Source organism: Brassica rapa, chromosome A05, assembly GCF_000309985.2.
Source record: "Brassica rapa cultivar Chiifu-401-42 chromosome A05, CAAS_Brap_v3.01, whole genome shotgun sequence".
NCBI lineage: Eukaryota > Viridiplantae > Streptophyta > Magnoliopsida > Brassicales > Brassicaceae > Brassica > Brassica rapa.
The window spans coordinates 9,915,897-9,929,911 of NC_024799.2; the positions used below are offsets into that span (position 1 = coordinate 9,915,897).

A 14,015-nucleotide genomic window follows, 5' to 3' on the forward strand; every position below is an offset into this window, starting at 1 on the left:
CGTTACAAAATAAGTGTCGTTTTTGATTTTCAATGCAAAATTTATTAATTTTATGCAATAATTTATTTTTCTATTGGTTGAAATATGGTTAGGTGTATAGGTAGTTGTGTTTTTATATAGGAAATATACAAAATTAATTATTTTCTTAATATGTGTGCCCAAAATCAAAATGACACTTAGGGGGCTACTGGTTTTCCCGCTACCACCCGTAAACGCAGCTTTTGCGGTTGGTAGCGGTTGTCGGCGGTTTGCAACAATCACTCAAATCTCTCTAAACCGCTTCAAACCGCTCCGAATCTCATAAATTCAAAAGATGGTTACAACTAGCGTTTGCGGTTGCGAGAGGGTAAATTTTTTTTTTTTTTTAAACAATATATATACAAAAGTAAAAATATTTAATAAAAAATTTAAAATTGAAATTATGAAAATATTAAAATATATCTATTATATTTTAATTAATATTATAAAATTTTATAATAAAAGCCATTTCAATAAATTTTCAAAAATTAAAATTATAACTTTCTAAATATAAATTTTATATTTATTAAAATATTATGATTTTTCATATTTTTATAATTATATTAAATGTAAATATTGTTAATTTATTATTTGACTGTTACCGTATTTGGTAGTTAACGAGTCATAACTCACCCGCAAACGCACCAATTTTTAACCGCAGTACCAGTCATACAAATATCTTAAAACCGCTAGAAACCACAACCGGTCGCATCCACAAACTCCCGCAACCGCAACCGTAACCGCTGCATTTAAACCAATCAGGCCTTTAATATGAAACAGATGAAGTATTAAAATATATATTTTATTCCGCACCTATACGTGGATAATCATCTAATGGTAAGTTATTGAAAAAAACAACGAGGATATATTAAGAGATATTAAGACAAAATGATTTTGTCACATGGCTTATAATATATCTCAAGGACTGATTACATTATCTGGTGGCCCTCGACTTCATATACATGTATCAATCATCAAGCACGTTTGTGATTCAAACATAGTAATTGATATACTGGTTTTATGGAACATGGATATATAGTTGACCAAAATTTAGATATTAAAACAGGATTCTTTCTATGGATTTGTTTTTGATTTTTGTTGAGATATTATTTTTTTGTGTGCCATTGGCTTTGCTTTAAAAACGGAAATTCATTAAAAATTTAACAAAAATTGTAATGAAAAATAATACATTTATCAAAATTTTCATAATTAACTAGACAAACATGATACTTCTAACAAGAACAATAAAAATTACTTTAAATGAGAGTAAACTAAATATTTTTAAACATATATTAAAATTAAGATTTTTCTATTGCTTTTTCTTTTGAACCTTGCTTTTTCACTTACTCACAGCTGGGTTTAACCCTAGTATATATATAGATTGAAGATACTAAATTGGTAAAGAATGTGTATACAAGACTAAACATGTTTGTAAAGAATTTTGTACAAGAATCCTTAACAAGATCATTAGTTTAGATATTCAACTATGTGACTGTATCTATATCCTGATAACTGAATACAATGCAACATTCACCAACGAAAAAATCTCTGGCTTTCTTCATCATGAACTATATGCAAGCCTTGGAGGATCGCATAGCATTCTCACAATGCAAGACACCACATAAATATTTAGTCATCAATGGTCTAGAAACATAAATGGATTGGACTTTCTGGAACAGGTGAAAATCGAGACTTGAACAGGTACACTATCAGAAGAGTCAAATTCGAGGAGTTAAAGCATTTAAAGAGCAACCTTAAGTTCACATTCTTATGGATTATGTAGAGAATGTGACACCTATGCAAATGTCAACTGCTTCATAAACTCGACACTTGTGTTTTTGTTTCTTAGGCTTTATGTTGCTCAAATTACTCTTTAGTTTGTTCATGTTCCATTATATTATATGGTTTGTCACCCTTTAATATAATGTTATTTTCCCAAGTAATGATAAATGTAAAAGTACAGAAACCATTGCAAGAATTTGACTCTACTGTATGTATATCAACCATAGTTTAATAAATCATCTCTAGTAATGTTGATTTGAATCACACTATACATGTCACACTTCTCGTAAAACATACCAAAACATAAATTGTTGAATGGATTCAAGATTAGCTATTATTTCAAAGATTGCTGTTATTGGTACCGCTTGAACCATTAATGCAAACAACACCTTTCTTCTCTCTACTCAACAACTTCTTAAGTGATCTCAACCTTGTGAACATCGGTGACTTCGGTTCTTCTTCTTCTTGGATTATCTCGGCCGATGATATCTCACTTGAACTCACTGGAATATCCACCACAACTTCCCTTACTTCCTGCGCTCTGTTACAGCTATTAGTACTACTAGTAGATTCATGTTGATGATCACTAGAACCAAGATCTTCAGTAACTACGAGACCTGTACTTCTAACTTGATTGTGATCTCCCCAAACTAGTACATTTGTCGGAAAATTCTGAGGTTCTGTCGGAAACCCAAGAACAGAGCTCTGATCTTGAGATGAATGCCCAGATCCAAAGTTTTGATTTTGAGACAACAAACCCTCATTCCCTCCATGTCTTGTCTCTTCCACAGAACCAACGGTGTTTCTACAGAGAGGACAAGTGGAATGAGACTGAAACCACATGTCGATGCAATCAACATGGAACCCATGGTTACACCCTGGCAAAACCCTAGCTTTGTCCCCATCAACGAGATGAGAGAGACAAACAGCGCATTCTAGCCCGTCTTTGAAGTCACAAGACTTGAAAACAAGGATCGGGATGGACTGGAGGGTTGTAGAGTCGAGACCGGCGTTGCGAGGAGGAACTTCTTGGCCTTGAGCGAAGACGAAACGACGTCGTTGGTTGTTGCGGCCGATGACTGTGGAGCCAGGAGTGTCGGGTTGGGTTAGGTTTAGGTTGAGATGGTGCTCTACGCGCCACCAGAAGAGCCTAGCGTAGAGATGAAGCAAGAGGAGGAAGAGAATCGCTGTAAAGAGGGATACGATTGCAAAAAGGATTACTTTTCCCATCATCTCTTCTCCTTCAAAGTTTCTGAAGATGGAGCCATTAGAAGCAGATTCTTCGTCCATGTCGTTGACAAATTTTGGTGAAACCCTAGAAACTTAGACTTTGTTGCGTGGGAAGAAAGGAACACGAAAGATTATCACATCAAGACGAAGATTGTGAGGAGTAAAGCTGTTAAGACCTGAAAGATCGATGATTTTATTGAAAGTGGTGAAGCTTTATGAGGTCGACGTTTTGGTTGGAGGTCCATTAAGTCTTTGAGGAAACTGTCTTTGAAACCATGACTCACGGCAAAGTGGCGATGAGAAACAAAGACTGGTTCAAGATATTGAAGAAAGTTGGGACACAAGTCAGTGGAACACGCTTTGGGTTGTTGACTTGGTTTAGTCAATTTCCTCATCGGATCGTCAGTCAATATCAGCTTAAAAATTATACTCCCTCCTTTCAGAAAAGATCTTGTTTTAAAAGAAAAAAATTGTTTCAAAAATTACATTTTTTATATTTTTGATTTATTAATTAATGAGAAATTGCGAACTTCCAAAATATAATTGTGGTTATTAATTTTTTTTTGGTTAAAAGTTATGGAAAATAACTAATTACAAAATAATGCATTGATAATCAAAGTTTCATATGTTTTCTTCAAATGCATAAAATTTTAGAACATATGTCTTTTTGAAAAAGAGGGAGTAATGGTTTACTAGTCCAAAGGACCAAAACTCAACATACGTATTGAGTTATACATATACCAATTGTCACTTTAAAAACTGGAAGTACAACCTGACATGAGACAAGTACTAAAGAGATAATGAACAATATGATTTTTTCTGTCTGCTTTATGATAACAATATTCTAAGAGCAATGTTGAGCTCAGCTTAGGTTTGATAGATTATGTGTTTTTTTTAAAGCAACAAGTGTCTATTAGGAATCATTGGCAAAATACTAAAACAGAGTAATAAAAAACAGTCTTAAACAAAGCCTAAAAATAAGAATGAGAATAAAGTGTTTGACTTATCTTTCTCTTTATGTTCTTTTGCGTAGTCCCTGGAATTAGCCTGAGAAGTTAAGCATGGCCTCCACACAGTTTCATTGCCAATATCCATTAATTTTATTCCTTTAATTTCCAGCTCTGCTCTAATCTGATCACTTTTCTAAAAATCTTTGTTCTTCCGCGCCATTGTCCTTTCTTCCATCTTCTGTGAAAAGTCCTCTTCGCTCAATCCTGCTCTTGTTAGTGCTTTTTGCTTCATCTCTTTCAAAATCTCGGCACAGCTCAGGTCATTGAGTAAACCAAGCACATCAAGAACTTCCCTGGCTGCTTTCTCAATCTCAAAGAGTGACACAAACAGTGACATCCTCTCTGCATAACTCAGCATTTTCTTGAGCTCGCCGATGGAAGCGTTGATGAATTCCAATGCACGTTGGTAAGCACCCTGGAGTATGTGGACAGTATTTAAATCGTCTGCCATCTTTGCTCCAAACTCACTTTTGCGCTTGTCAACAAAGTCTTTGGCTTATGCAGTCTGTTCAGAGTATTCAAGTGCCTGTAGGGTTGTTATATAGGTTGTTAGATTTAGTAAACGGTTTTGACAGGATTGACCCTATTAGATAAATTTTTGGAGAATTTTTCTCACAAATCCGTAATATTGATTCTCAAATCCTTAATATTGAGTTATTCACTAAAATTGCAAAAAAAGAAAATTATATCAAAATTTTAAAAATGAGCTTTTCATCAAAATTGCAAAAGATCGAAGTTTCTTGCTAAAATTGGAAAATCAAGTTTTCCTGCCAAAAACGAAAAAATTGAGTTTTCCCGCCAAAACTGGGAAATCGCCAAAATTGGAAAATCGAGTTTTCCTGCCAAAATTAGATAATCGAAATTTCCCGCCAAAATCGGGAAATCGAGTTTTTCCGCCAAAATTGGAAAATCGAGTTTTCCCGTCAAAACCGAGAAATCAAGTTTTCCTGCCAAAATTGAAAAAACAAATTTTTTCGTCAAAACCGTGAAATCGAGTTTTTCCGCCAAAATTGGAAAATTGAGTTTTCCCGTTTTCCCGCCAAAACCGGAAAATTGAGTTTTTCCGCCAAAACTGGAAAATCGAGTTTTCCCATCAAAATAGTAAAATCGGGATTCCCGCCAAAACCGGAAAATCAAGTTTTTCCGCTAAAATCAATTTTTCCGCTAAAACCGGAAAATCAAGTTTTCCGCTAAAACCGGAAAATCAAGTTTTCCGCTAAAACCAAAAAATCAAATTGTTCCGCTAAAACCGAAAATATCAAGTTTTCACGCTAAAACACATAATCTTATTTTTGTTGAACTTGCAAAACCTTATTTTTGGCCATAACCACAACAATTTAATTTCCCCCAAAATTTTGTTTTCCGTCTAAATTCTCAAAACCGCAAAACATTGTTTGATTATATTATATATCTTTTGATGATATTACTATAATTATCTAAATCACATGTTAATATTATTTGCTTGTGTTTTGAAAGATATTACATAATGGGCTAACCCTGATCCAACATTCCAACCTTAACCCAACCCTTCATGCATATATTAGTAGGGCTAAAGTATGATTAGGGCTGGACTAGATAACCCAATATAACATCCCTAAGTGTCTGTATAGAACGTCGAAGGAAACGGAGGCACAAGCATGGCCAATGTGACTGAAACCGTAAGCTGTGATTCCACATACATACATTCCGACTTTGCCGGGATTGATCGGTTTGAAAACTTCCTTCTGCTGAGTCATGGTGTTGTACAGCCTCAACTCTTTCTTCTCCGCCTCCATATGTATCACCACAAGTCAGCGAAATAAACCCTCGATAGATATTACCATATATATATACACGACATCATATATTCTGTTTTTTTTTTGATATCGTATATTCGGTTTACCTGTTAAAGTCTAGTTTTCCTATTCTTTTTTTGTTGATAAAGAATTTTTCCTATTCTTTAATTATAGATAGTAGCGTAGTTTCCAATTTATTGTAAGGAAAAGTTTGTGTTAAACCGTCATACTCAGCTTACATAACTTAATACTATCGAGAAAACCCTCAATAGATTTTGTAGTTAGAATTACATTTTAAAATTTTAAGTTGAAATCAATAAAATATCAAAATTGAGGAATAAACACAATGGATTAAAATTATAATAGTTTAAAGAGTCCTACTTCTATTCAAAATCTAAGGGTTTTTTTAGCATGGGAAAGTGTAAGGAAAACAAGCCATTCCAGAACATCTCTATACATACATATAACCATTAAGGGGTTCAGATTTTTCAAAACATTTAGTTTTAGTTAAATAATTAAGATCTATTAAAAGACTAATATAAATTAGTTTAGAATGTAACCCATGCCATTTTTGAATGTCTGCCAGCTCTACAAGTGTGGTCCTTATCATCGAGTCCAACAAGTCCAAATATATTTCCAGTGCCAAGCGTATACACAAATATGGATTATCTATTCTGGAGGAAAAACAGTATTATCGAACCAGAACGAGACATGGATCCTTACCCCTGGATAATCTGGTATATGTGGAAGGCTAGGAATGACAAGAGGGATAGACAGAGATCCTTTGGAGCTAGTTCGACATGTAGAAAGTGAATGTCAAGCCTGGTTTGATGCAAACGAAGTGGTACAAACAGTGGTTCAAGATAAAAACACTGTGGGATCCAAAGTCATAAGTGTAGAACCTAAATTCTACACAAAGTATTTGATAGTGATCGGATTGATCTAGGGAAGACAAATGATGTGGGCAGCGATATCTTTAGAACACAACGATGTTAAACAGTTTTCAGTAGGCGAAAATAGACTTTATTGATAAATGGGATCGAATACAATGAGTTGAACTAGATCGAATGATACACACAAGTTCGATCAAGAAGGAATCTCAAATTGGGAGGACAATAAGATCGATATGAATGTAAGGCTCTCTCAAGGGTTTTCAACGTGTCCTGCTCCTTGTTTCTTCTCCTTCCTTTATGGCGAGTCGACTCTGAGATCTTCGTGCCAGCTCCGCGATCTCAGCTTCTTGTTGCGCGATCATTGCGACCTCTATGACTCCTTCTTCGAGCTCGATTCTGGTTGTGAGCCTCGGCCCATGTCTCTGATTGGGGCCCATTTTGGTCTTGACCAAAATTGGGTCCAACAATAAGCTTGGGTAATATTTACTTGTTAGATGACTCTTGGACGGCTTCTGCTCACTTTAGTGGACGTGGATGGGTGTGGATGGACAGTGGTGGGAACATTCAACTTCTGGGGACAAGAAATTTCACTCAACAGGAATCAGCCTTGCATTCGGAAGTAGAAGCATTGCGGTGGTCAATGGAGAATATGCTTCAACACTCAACATGCCAAACTTTTGGGACATACCGTAAGGAGCTAATTGCAATGATAAAAGAAGTTCATGCTTGGCCAAGCTTTGCGACATAATCGGAGAGGATAAATGTGCTACAGATATGCTTTCCGGATTTCAACATCATTCATGTTCCAAGAGCGCGAAATTATTTTTCAGACTTTTTAACTAAGACGGCTAGATCTTTCCATAAAGCGTTACATTTTATTGGTTGTTATATTCCGGCATGGTTATCCAGACCACCTCAAGTTTGAGTAATAGAATGGCCTTTTGACGTAAAAACAAAAAACTAGTTTAAAATCTTAAAATTTCAATGGCTCCAATACTCTTCAAAAAAAAAAAGTATTCTCCAGTACTCCTCTCTCTTAATTCATTTCATTTTCATTTATTTTTAATTTAAAATCTGATAAAAAATCTAATATACCAAATATTAATCTACTTATTTACACAACATGCCACTAAACCTAATTTTATCTCTTATATCTACAGATCTAGATTTCATTTCTATTATTCATCTTCTTTCTCTCTTCTCTTTTTTCTCTCTTCTCTTTTTTTTTTCTCTTCTCTTTCATTCTTGGATCCAAATCTTTTTTGTCTTTAATTTTCTTCTTCTTCGGTTGTTCTGCTTTTCCGTTGTTCTTCTTCAAATCTCTTCTTCTTGGAATCTCTTCTTCTTCGAATCCATTCTTCTCCAAATCTTATATGTGTCTCCTCTTTTTTGATTTGTTGTTCTTTGTTCGCAATTTTAGGGTTCTTCTTTGAATATTATATGTTTTCCTCTTTCCTCTCTCTCTCTCTATCTCGCACTACAGATCTGGCTTGCTGCAAGAATATATGAGAAATGTGAAAGTAAAACTTCTACTTAGAAACAAAGTTTTATAAAGTTATACAATCGTTAAAATACAACTTTGTAAAACCATAGAATTTGGTTAAACTAGGTTCAAAGTATTACAAAGTTGTACTTCAACAATGGTACAACTTAGTAAAACTTTGTAATAGTTTTATCAACTCGTGTAATCGTTGGTAAAACTATAACCTAGTTATACCATCTTCGAGGTATAACTTGGTAAAACTATGACATAGTTATACCAAGTTTGTATTTCGACATTGGTGTAACTTGGTTCAACTTGGTTTTTAGTTTTACTAAAATTCAAAATTCAAAATTCAAATTTTAAATTTGATATCCAAAATTCAAAATTTAAATTTTCAATTGAAGAGGAAAAACATAAGGGCAAAATTAGAAATCTCTTATTTCATTAAGAATAGAGAATATGTTAGAACTCGTAAGAATATGTCAGAATAAATTTTGTCTTATTAAGAGTATATGAGATTATTACTCTAAAATTTTACTTTGTCCAATATTTTAATACTTTAATAATAACGGAAAAGCTGTGGAGAATTGTTTACTAACCTGAAACTCTGACAGACAATTGAGTTTATAGATACAACTGGTACATCTCTCAAACTGTAAACCGCTTCTCTCAAGCATAATGAGACCAAAGAAGCCAAAACTTTGAATCACTAATTGAACAATATGATAAAAGAAAAATTCTCTGCTAAATCGCTACAACAAGGTTGATAAGATAAGTTTAGGCTGCTTCTGTGACTTCTACTAGCCTTCCACGAACCCACTTCTTGGTTACATTTCCTGACTCCAAAGACTCAGCCTTTTCTTCCATTCCCTGGTACACGTTAAAACCATTTGGAAGCTTGACAGATCCGTTAGACTCTGGTGGTGGATAGACTCTGGTTCCGTTTGGCTGTTTTGTAGGACCTTCTATGTTGAATGTCCGCAAATCGCTAGGCTTCATGTTCAAGTGAAGACTCTCTCCGTTGATGGTGAATGTATATGTTCCGTTAACATCTCCTGGTTGTTCTTGATCAGTTGTGTCTTCGGTCTTAGATTCAGTGTCTACATCAAGAAGACTATTACTAGGCTGAGGTGAAGTCCCATCCTCATCTGAAGCTACCTGCTTCATTTCTATAGATTCAATCAGCTGTGTTGCTTCTGCTATGAGCATTTTACTCTCTAGCAAAGATGCTTGAGCAACAGGGCTTGTCATAGCAGCAATCTCAAGGACCTTGGCAGCTTTCTCAGCTTCCCTGATCAAGAGCCTGAGAAGAGAGAAACAAAACGTTAGTTCTTTGTTACAATTCCAAACATAGATATGTTAACAGCACTGACCTTGCTCGTTCCACAGCATCCATCTTCTTAGATTCTTCTGCAACTCTTTTTGCTCTGATGCTTTTTATCATTTCAAGTTTAGTACTCGCCAGAGGATCTTTATAAACAGGTGTTCTTCGCTTTCTTACTTTCACTACTTTAACTTTAATTTGCCGTTCGGTCTCTGGTTCTCTTGTAATTTTACTTGTAGGGTTCTTCTTTCTCGGCTCTGCATTCCCACTTGGTCTTCTATGTCGCCTCTCGCCACCTTCAGGTATACCGTGATACTTTGCCAAGCCAGAGCAAACCCTTTCACGGTAAGCCTGACAAGAGAAACCAAACCGACATGTAAGAACAAAACATCACACAAGTTGAGTTGATCAAATCTACAGGACTAAACTTACAGGATCAGCCCATTTAGCAGCTATTGCCTCTGCGATTTTCCTTCTTTGTTCCGGAGATTTTGGAGCTCTTCTGTTGGATTTAACTCCTCTAACGGCTTTCCTCTGCTCTACACTTTCCAGCCACTCCAGCTGATTCTGTTGATCCATAATCTTGTAAGAATCCCACAGAAACTCTTGTTCGTCTGTATATCCTTTTCTAGCAGCTTCTGCTAACACGTTTTGCCACTCGAAATGACATGTCTCCTGCACTTTTCTCATCTCCTTCCGCCTTGCCCATCGCATCCGCACTCCCTCCCCAATCTTCAACCGTGTCTCCTCGCTGTAAAAAGAATGCAAGTTTGAGAAGATAACATTATGATAAAAACACAAAAAAAAAGCATAAGAAAAACCAGTACTGACTTTTGGGCGTGTCCGAGGTTTGCTAACTTCATCTTGATCTGCAAAAGGAAGAAGGCACAAAAGGTTCTATGAGGCCTTGAGAGAATCTGATGCATAGAACAAACATAAACGTCCTAGTGGTAGAAACTGTTTCTTGTGTGCACTAACAATTAATATTGGTTACAAGTCCCACTATACTAGGGCCAAGTCTTCTAAGAAGACATATATGAACATTCTTACATGACATCACCTTTGGGTTTTGCATAGCAATCTTTGTCCTTTCTCTAATCTTCTGTAGGGTCTCTGCATAAACGCAAAATAAAAAAAAAAAAAAAAACTTTTTGTTATAAAGTTCACCAACTAGAAGCAAGTTCAGATAGATTGCTGAGGAAATGTCACCCACCAGGACTATGCTTCCTGCCTTTGTTCCAAGGAGTGTTCCCTCTATTTGCTTTGGAGATCCTCATCCTTCTCAACTTTTCTCTACCATCCACATCTTCTCCACCATCAGAGGGAGACAGGGAGTAGCTTTGCTCGTGTTCTTTGTGAGCAGGGTATTTGGTTTCAGCAGTGGCCACTGCAGTGATAAGGAATTTGCCTCTTCGTACATGAAGATGAGCCGTGTAAAATTTCAAACTCTTGGAGAAAGTGGATTGTATCCATGGATTAGGTAAGGTTTTAGCATGTTTAATACTCTGTGGAACAAGATGAGCTTGAAAGGAAGGGCGGACAGTAGCAATATCTGCAAGATTAAGCATGTCATGTCAAACCAAAGAGTCATCACCAAAACACTACTATACATTCTCTACAAATAGTCTTTTAAACACAACAAGTTAGGAACCCAAGACCGCAAATGAAATGAATTTGTCACTCAAGACCCAATAGACAACACTGAAGTGGAATTCTATAACCAAACAAAACCCAGAAAACTATTGAGCAGAATCTGAAAAATTACCAGAGAAGGTACCTAAAGAAGTCATTGGGAGCTCATTCAGCCCAAGAAAACGAGAAAAGAGAGAAACTTGAAACCCTCTTTTCTTTCCGACACGATCAGAATTGAGATTATACGAGACAATGATACATTAGTAAGAGATTCGATGTTGCTCTGCTGAATGGAGAGGCGAGAGTTTTGGCAGGAATTTTAAGAAGGACAAGCCACAGAAAATAGCAAAAACCGTGAACCAAGATACACTTCTCTGTCTTGGCTTTGACGCAGCAACCAGGAGACGGTGGATAACGATAACCGGGTTGTTTTAATTACCCGACCCGTATCATACAATATTGGGCTAATGGGCCTTAAGCTTTAGGTGGGACGTCAAACGGGGACGTATTGGTTTGTGGTGGAGGGTAATCATAAACGGCCACGTCTCAGGGTCGTTCTACTTTGTTACCAGTGACCCGACCCGTTTCAATTGTTATCTTACTGTGTAAACGGCCGTCGTATGATTAACATATTTTACTGTGGAACGAGGAAAGCCACGTAGTGTGAGCTCGTTTTGGGTCTTTTTATAGTGGTTTTTGGTCAAGCTCTGTCATATCATATAAATCGCTGAATATTCGATTAACCAGGAACCTTGCTAAGTAGTTTTCTCCTTTGTTTTAGTAATGCCAAGAATCCAAGCTGCTGACTTGTCTCTACGGATGCAGATGAAAGCAAAACTGGTCTGCTACAGCCTACAGTCACTGTAATTGATCCTAAATGGGATGCATTGTTTTGTTGTACAGACATGGTCTAGAGGGCGACTCACAGGTAACATCTTCTCTTTTCCCTCTTTGTTTTGGGCATTTGAAAGAATGGAATCAACAAAATCATAATTTTTTTAGGTGGAAGCAATATTGTGGGCAAGACTATATATATATATATATGCACAATGTCAAACGTGTTCATTGGTGCCTCAGGTTCTGTTTTTACAGAGAGGATATCCTCATACTCAGAAAAGACTAGGTTGCAACTTCCAAAACGAGCAGCCGATCATTAAATAAACTAGGAACAAAGGAGATTTACAAAATCTCTCGTGTTGAGAGTTGTCATCATATATAAACAATTTAGTTCTTTTGTTTTTTAGTAAACATAGCTTATTATATCATACAGTCTTGTAGTGTATCATCCAATAAAGCCTACTATAATCTGAGATTGTTCCGAGTGGCGTGTGAGTTTCTAATTGCCTCAGTGCTTATCCAAATGGCTAATGATTTTAAAAACTAAACACTAAAGGCATTTGTTAATTGCTTATATAATCTGTCATTATCATAACTAGAGATTTTTTCCGCGCTTCACGCGGATTGTGCCTTATAAATTTATTTTATTTATAATATTATTTGTCGGTTTGTTTCTTTTACATTAATTTTTTGTTTTTCCAATGTTAGTTTTTCTTAATTTAAATTTATATGTTTATAGTTTTTCTTTTTTCTGGTTGTAGATGGAGAATTATATTTTTTATTGATAGTTTTTGAATGTGACATAAACTTTTTGAAATTTTAAAATAATGTTATATATAGTACAATTAACACATTAAAGAAGAGAAACATATTTAAGCACATTTTATACAGGTTTTATATACATAATTTTAAACATTATATATGTATATATTATAAGTTTGAAACATGTAAATGCTTTCTAAAGTTAAATACTTGTTCTGAGTTTACATAACTTATCAAAAGTTTTATTTTTTTTAAATTTAAATCACAGAAAAAAATCAAAAAGTCAGTATAGATGGGTTTTCTTGGGCTTTTAAATCAACACTGAAAATTTACATGAATCATATAACAACAGTTTTATAAACAACTCGATAAAATTTGACCGAGCCAAAGATTTTCACATAATATGTTCTTTCTTCTTCAAATTGCGAAGGAGCCTATAGGCACAAGAAAAAAATCATAATTTTTGTTTTCACTTATTTAACATTTTTTTTCCTTTACACACGGAATTTATTACACTGCTATAAGCAATTGAGAACTCTATTCATATAAGATTCACATCTATGCATTTTGACAAAGAAGAATTTTAGCCATCTTTAGTTTCAGAATGAATCAACTTCAGTCATATACACTATATTTTCTCTATGATTCAAATCTTACAATTTTAATATATGTGCAGATTTTCATGTGGAAAAACACGCACGCCATCTATCGTTCAACCTATTACTTTTTCCAAAGTAAACACTATAATCCTCGTTTGGTTAGCTCCACAAACTAATCTCTTTGGATCAGTGTAACCTTTCAGAAAATGATAATCTTAACATCTTACAAAGAAAAAACAACAAATATTGACTTATTTATATGAATATATATTATTTTAAATCATTATAGTGAACGAAGAAAGCACCATAATTTGTACAACAAATTTTTTTAGATTCACTTCATCATATTCACCATTTTACCATTTTAATTACATAATTTTATATGAGCTTCTTCACCTTTCCCGGTTATTTTCTCTTTATTTATAACTACAATATAAAGTTATAAACTATATATATATTATAAATTAATAATTTATTTACTCTTAAAGTAACGATTAAAAATAGAACATAATTCAATATAGATATATGATTCTATTAATAAATTAGCAGTTACAAATTTAAAATTTTTAGAAATATCAAAAGTTTTATATTAGTTAATTATCTTCTAAATGACATTTATTTTTAATTCTTTTTGGATGAGAATATTTTGGCTGAGGTGGATAGCCTCAAA

The 14,015-nt window shown here is 34.7% G+C and overlaps 2 protein-coding genes across 4 annotated transcripts; both read right to left on the minus strand.

The window, feature by feature from the left end:
- Nucleotides 1-1,333: 1,333 nt before the first annotated feature.
- Nucleotides 1,334-5,027, minus strand: LOC103848508 (RING-H2 finger protein ATL60). Its single transcript, XM_009125401.3, has one exon. The coding sequence runs from the start codon at nt 3,088-3,090 to the stop codon at nt 2,140-2,142; it is 951 nt and encodes a 316-aa protein (XP_009123649.1). The 5' UTR covers nt 3,091-5,027; the 3' UTR covers nt 1,334-2,139.
- A 3,730-nt stretch (nt 5,028-8,757) lies between these two features.
- LOC103848509 lies at nt 8,758-11,550 on the minus strand. Of its 3 annotated transcripts, none has more exons than XM_009125402.3 (7): nt 11,281-11,305; nt 10,729-11,067; nt 10,576-10,628; nt 10,347-10,384; nt 9,948-10,266; nt 9,565-9,866; nt 8,758-9,494 (listed from the first exon to the last, which is right to left on the minus strand). In XM_009125402.3, the coding sequence occupies exons 1-7, from the start codon at nt 11,303-11,305 to the stop codon at nt 8,969-8,971; spliced, it is 1,602 nt and encodes a 533-aa protein (XP_009123650.1). In that variant the 3' UTR covers nt 8,758-8,968. The 3 variants fall into 3 exon arrangements, with proteins under 3 accessions (XP_009123650.1, XP_009123651.1, XP_018511419.1); XM_009125403.3 differs by having other exon boundaries at nt 8,969-9,494; nt 11,293-11,550; XM_018655903.2 differs by lacking the exon at nt 11,281-11,305 and having other exon boundaries at nt 8,969-9,494; nt 10,566-10,628; nt 10,729-10,907.
- Nucleotides 11,551-14,015: the final 2,465 nt, after the last annotated feature.

Excerpts from the sequence above, each read along its gene's own strand:
- LOC103848509 (XM_009125402.3), bottom strand. The coding sequence starts at position 11,305 with ATGACTTCTTTAGGTACCTTCTCTG. Across the intron at positions 11,068-11,280 it reads TTCTTTAGGTACCTTCTCTG|ATATTGCTACTGTCCGCCCT; the intron begins GTAATTTTTCAG and ends TTAATCTTGCAG. Across the intron at positions 10,267-10,346 it reads AACCTCGGACACGCCCAAAA|CGAGGAGACACGGTTGAAGA; the intron begins GTCAGTACTGGT and ends TTCTTTTTACAG.
- LOC103848508 (XM_009125401.3), bottom strand. The coding sequence starts at position 3,090 with ATGGACGAAGAATCTGCTTCTAATGGCTCCATCTTCAGAAACTTTGAA.